General features: G+C 57.3%; 1 protein-coding gene across 2 annotated transcripts; it reads right to left on the bottom strand.

Moving 5' to 3' along the window:
* Nucleotides 1–348: 348 nt before the first annotated feature.
* LOC142458054 (asialoglycoprotein receptor 1-like) lies at nt 349–3,642 on the bottom strand. Of its 2 annotated transcripts, XM_075559108.1 has the most exons (8): nt 3,573–3,642; nt 2,031–2,147; nt 1,796–1,891; nt 1,321–1,392; nt 1,045–1,131; nt 808–959; nt 628–734; nt 349–505 (listed from the first exon to the last, which is right to left on the bottom strand). In XM_075559108.1, exons 1-8 carry the CDS (start codon nt 3,640–3,642, stop codon nt 349–351), a joined length of 858 nt encoding a protein of 285 aa, XP_075415223.1. The 2 variants fall into 2 exon arrangements, with proteins under 2 accessions (XP_075415223.1, XP_075415224.1); XM_075559109.1 differs by lacking the exon at nt 2,031–2,147.
* Nucleotides 3,643–3,858: the final 216 nt, after the last annotated feature.

Consider the following 3,858-nt stretch of genomic DNA (forward strand, 5'->3'; position numbering starts at 1 on the left):
GCTCTGTGGTTGGCAGTCACACATGACACCGGGGCATCACTCCCAACTCTGGTCCCCAATAACCAGACAACTCCTAGAATTTTCAGGTCAATTTCTCTTCTTTTTACTCTTTAAAAAAAAGGGGGGGTTGATCATAATAGCCTTTATGATGGATTACAGAAAGTGACTGGTTTTAATTTCCCCACACCTAGACACATCATTCTACATTCCTCAGATATACTTCCTCCTTCCCTTCAAATGGTAGTGGAAAATCCCTGAGAAGGTGGAGGAGGCTCCCAGAGGAGTCCCACTCCTAGACCCCTTAGGCAAGTCAAGACATGGAGGAAATAAACAAGGGGGAGGTGGCTCCTAGCTGCCCTTGTTCAGCGCCATCTCGCAGACCCAGCGGTAGGGCCTCAGGCAGACGTCATCATTCCAGTCGCCATTCGCAGTGAAGTGAGCGCAGTCCTCGCCTCCGCCCAGGCCGTGCCCGTACCAGTTGTCCGGCTGTTCTGGCATCCATTTCCTGAGGACACGGAACAGATGTGGGCTTCAGGAGATCCACCCTTAGCTAATTCCCCCGGGAGTCCCTGGGACCTGCCAGGCCAAGCAGAGGGAGCAGGGCTGTGGGAGAAGACACACACTCACTTGAAGCCTGACTCATAGTCCGTCCCATCCACCCATTTCCAAGGCCCGTGTTCATCCGTGAGGCCCATCCAGGTGTTTATGGAGCCTGTGTGATGTTTGATAAAATTCTGGGGAGAGAGGACAGTGGTGGTAATTTTTGCCTCAGCCAGTCACCCTCCTGGGGTCTTCTGGGGCCCTCACCTGCTCCTCCAAGGAGGTAACAACCACGAGGTGGGCATTCTCCAACTTGCAGTACTCCTGTGCCTCGTGCCAGCTACTCCCAGAGCGAGAGAACCAGTAGCAGCTGCCTTCACGCTCCACCCAGTTAACAGGGCAGCAGGGTTTTTCTGTGCCTGAGAGGAGAGGAGAGGGGCTGCAGCAGTGCCGAAAAGGGGACTCGGGACAGGCAGAAGGGAACTGGACATCGGACCTCCTCACCATTGCCTTGAAGAACAGCTATCTGGCAGCTCAGGCTGCGCAGGTCAGACACAAAGTTCCTCACGTGGAGCATCAGGTTGGAGTGATCTGAGGAGACAGAGGGCAGCAGACTGGGTGCCAGGAAGAGGAATGGAGGATGAAGTCAGGATGGACATGGGGAGACCAGACATGTTGAAGAGCCAGAGGTCAATGGTTGATGGCCCTGCCCCAAGACCCCTTTGACTGGAGGGAGCCCCCACACCCTTCCCACACATGTCCTCTGGCTGTCCATCTGACCTTCGCTCATGGCCTGCTGCTGCTTCAACACCTGAGACTCCAGGTTACTCATCTTGCGGCCCACAGTGCTTCCTGAAAGAGAGACTGGTTCAGTGTCCCCATAGCCACACCAGCTCCAGGTGCCCAGCCAGTCACATAGCCCTGGGGTGGGGGGATGGGGGTGGACATTGGGCTGTTCAACACCAGGTGAGTGGTTCAAACCCACCAACTGCTCTGAGATTATCTAATTCCATGGAGGTGGATCTAGGAGAGTTTGGAACCTGATTGTGGTGGCAAATGGACAATCCTGCTGGACTGGACATTTGATTGAAATATGGCAATGATCTGATTAAGCCCAATTCATCATCATCATAAGATCGCCAGGAGTCAGAATCCACTGAGTTGGAATTGACTTGGCAGCGGTTCGCCCCAGCCCAGCCCGCGCGCGCGCGCACACACACACACACCATCCCCCTCGCCCAGCGCGCTCGCTCACCATGCGAGCTCAGGGCCTGAACCTCGGACTCCGTGCTCTTGGTGAAGTTGCTGAAAGTCTCTCCCAGGGCCCGCAGCTCCTTCTGCAGCTGGGAGTCTGTGCGGGGAGAGGGCGTGTGCACATCCAATGAGAGGGCTCCGTCCACACCCCAGTGCCACTGCTCCTACTCATCATGTCTCCCTGGAGCCTCCCCCCATCACTGCCCCTCCTCCCTGCCCACCCCTGGGACCCTCACTTTGGGATCGGACCACAGAGACGACCACCAGCAGCAGGAGGCTGAGGGCCAGGGAGAGCAAAAGAAGACAGGGTACCGAGCAGAGGCGCTTCCAGAGGCCCTGGCGAGGAGTGGGCCCTGCGAAAGAAGAGGGTGTCAGGGAGCTCTGAGCAGCTTTGGGGTCCCGGGAGGGGTACGGGTCAATGTTCCTCTGATCGGCTAGGGAGACCCAAGGAACTGCTATTGAGTCAACTGCAATTCACGGCGGCCTCACGGGCACCACCCAGATAGGGGAAGAAGCCTGGGGCTACTAGAGCCGGGGAGAAGCGGGCGACCCCCTTCTCCCTCCCCCCCCGCCCCCAGACCCTGGGCTTTGTCTGCCATCTCGTGGCCTGACTGTGTCACTGCAGCCGATGAACCTCGGACCCCGTGCCCATGCGGGAAAGGTTTGCAAACTGGGCGAGACTGGAGGCCACCGGGGTGTCGGGGTGTCGCTGCTCCCACACCACGAAAGGGCACGAGAAGGATTTCTTTCTCACCAGGAATCCCTTCCCTCCTCGGCTGAGGACAAGAAGACAAGGCAACGTAGGCAGATTCCAGCCCCCTCCTGTTGATCTCAGGCAGAGAAGAGACCGACCTGTCTCCCCTGGCCTGGGGAACCCGAGGGCGGAGCCTCGCTTTCGGGGCGCCTTTGCTCTTCTCTCTCCTCCCCTCCCCCGCGGCCCCTTCTTCCTTTCACTGCCCACCCTGACACCCCAAAAGCATTGTCCTCGCCCAGCCAAAACAACCTTCCCTGTCTGTGTGAGGTGTAAGAGGGGCTTGTTTGGGTTTGGTTTGGTTTTTTCGTTTTTGTTTCTTTTGTTTTGAAGGAGATAGAACTTTATCTCTGTCGCATACTAATCTGGTGTTTCTGATGAAGGAGGGCCTCATCCACCCCCAGATCAGAGGCCCCAGGAGACCTAGCTCTCCTCCCCAACTCCACCCCCGCCCCTTGAAAAGTTGGTCCAGATCCCTGAAGCTGAATCGTCCACCTCTAGGTCTCTCTAAGCCACTGCCCAAAGACCCCTCGGGGAGTGCCCCTTTCCCCTGCACCCCTGTGCTCTAGCCTCTCCCTCCCTGACAAGGGTTCCCTCGTTCTGTCTTCTGCCTCCTCTCAGACACACCCCGCAGCAAGTGAGCCCTGATCTCTCTCTCTCTCTCTCTCTCTCTCTCTCTCTCTCTCTCTCTCTCTCTCTCTCTCTCTCTCTCTCACACACACACACACACACACACACACACACACACACACACGCTCACTGAGTCTCTGAAGAGGAGCGAAGTTGGGGGCTCACTTTTTCACACTAGGAGGTCAGGTCATCTTTCCAGCTTCCAGCTGCCCCATACCCATGAGCGCACCCTCCCCGGTGTGGGTGTGCTGAGGTGGATGCCAGGCTGGTGGAGTGACCAGAGGCCTGGAGCACCCGGTACCCAGAAAGAGACTCCAATCCCACTCTGCCCAGAAAGAAGCCAGCCCGGGAGCGGACCTAGCAAGAGCAACAAAGGCTTGTCTCTCTGTCCCCTCACCTTTTCCGCGCTGATGGGGGTCAATCTCCTCATTGTCCAGATGCTGAAGGTCTTGATACTCCTTGATCATGATTGCACCAGCGGCCCTGGCCTTGGCTGAGGTTGGAGCAGAGAGTGGGGCTGAATGGAGCCAGAGCTGGAGTGTAGGGACTTACTTCTAAGGGGCTCAGGAGACACCGTCCTCTTCCCTCCATCCCCGCCCCATTTGAACATCCCCAACACACCCTGATAAACTAGTGCAATACAACCCCCTCCCCACGCCTGCCCCTCACCTACTCCCCCTTGC

Source organism: Tenrec ecaudatus, chromosome 10 (genome assembly GCF_050624435.1).
Source record: "Tenrec ecaudatus isolate mTenEca1 chromosome 10, mTenEca1.hap1, whole genome shotgun sequence".
Taxonomy (NCBI): Eukaryota; Metazoa; Chordata; class Mammalia; order Afrosoricida; family Tenrecidae; genus Tenrec; species Tenrec ecaudatus.

Bases quoted from the DNA above. Each gene is read 5' to 3' on its own strand.
- LOC142458054 (XM_075559108.1), bottom strand. From the start codon at position 3,642: ATGATCAAGGAGTATCAAGACCTTCAGCATCTGGACAATGAGGAGATT. The intron at 960-1,044 runs GTGAGGAGGTCC...CTCTCCTCTCAG, and splicing joins AGCTGTTCTTCAAGGCAATG to GCACAGAAAAACCCTGCTGC. The intron at 506-627 runs GTGAGTGTGTGT...CCGTGTCCTCAG, and splicing joins GACTATGAGTCAGGCTTCAA to GAAATGGATGCCAGAACAGC.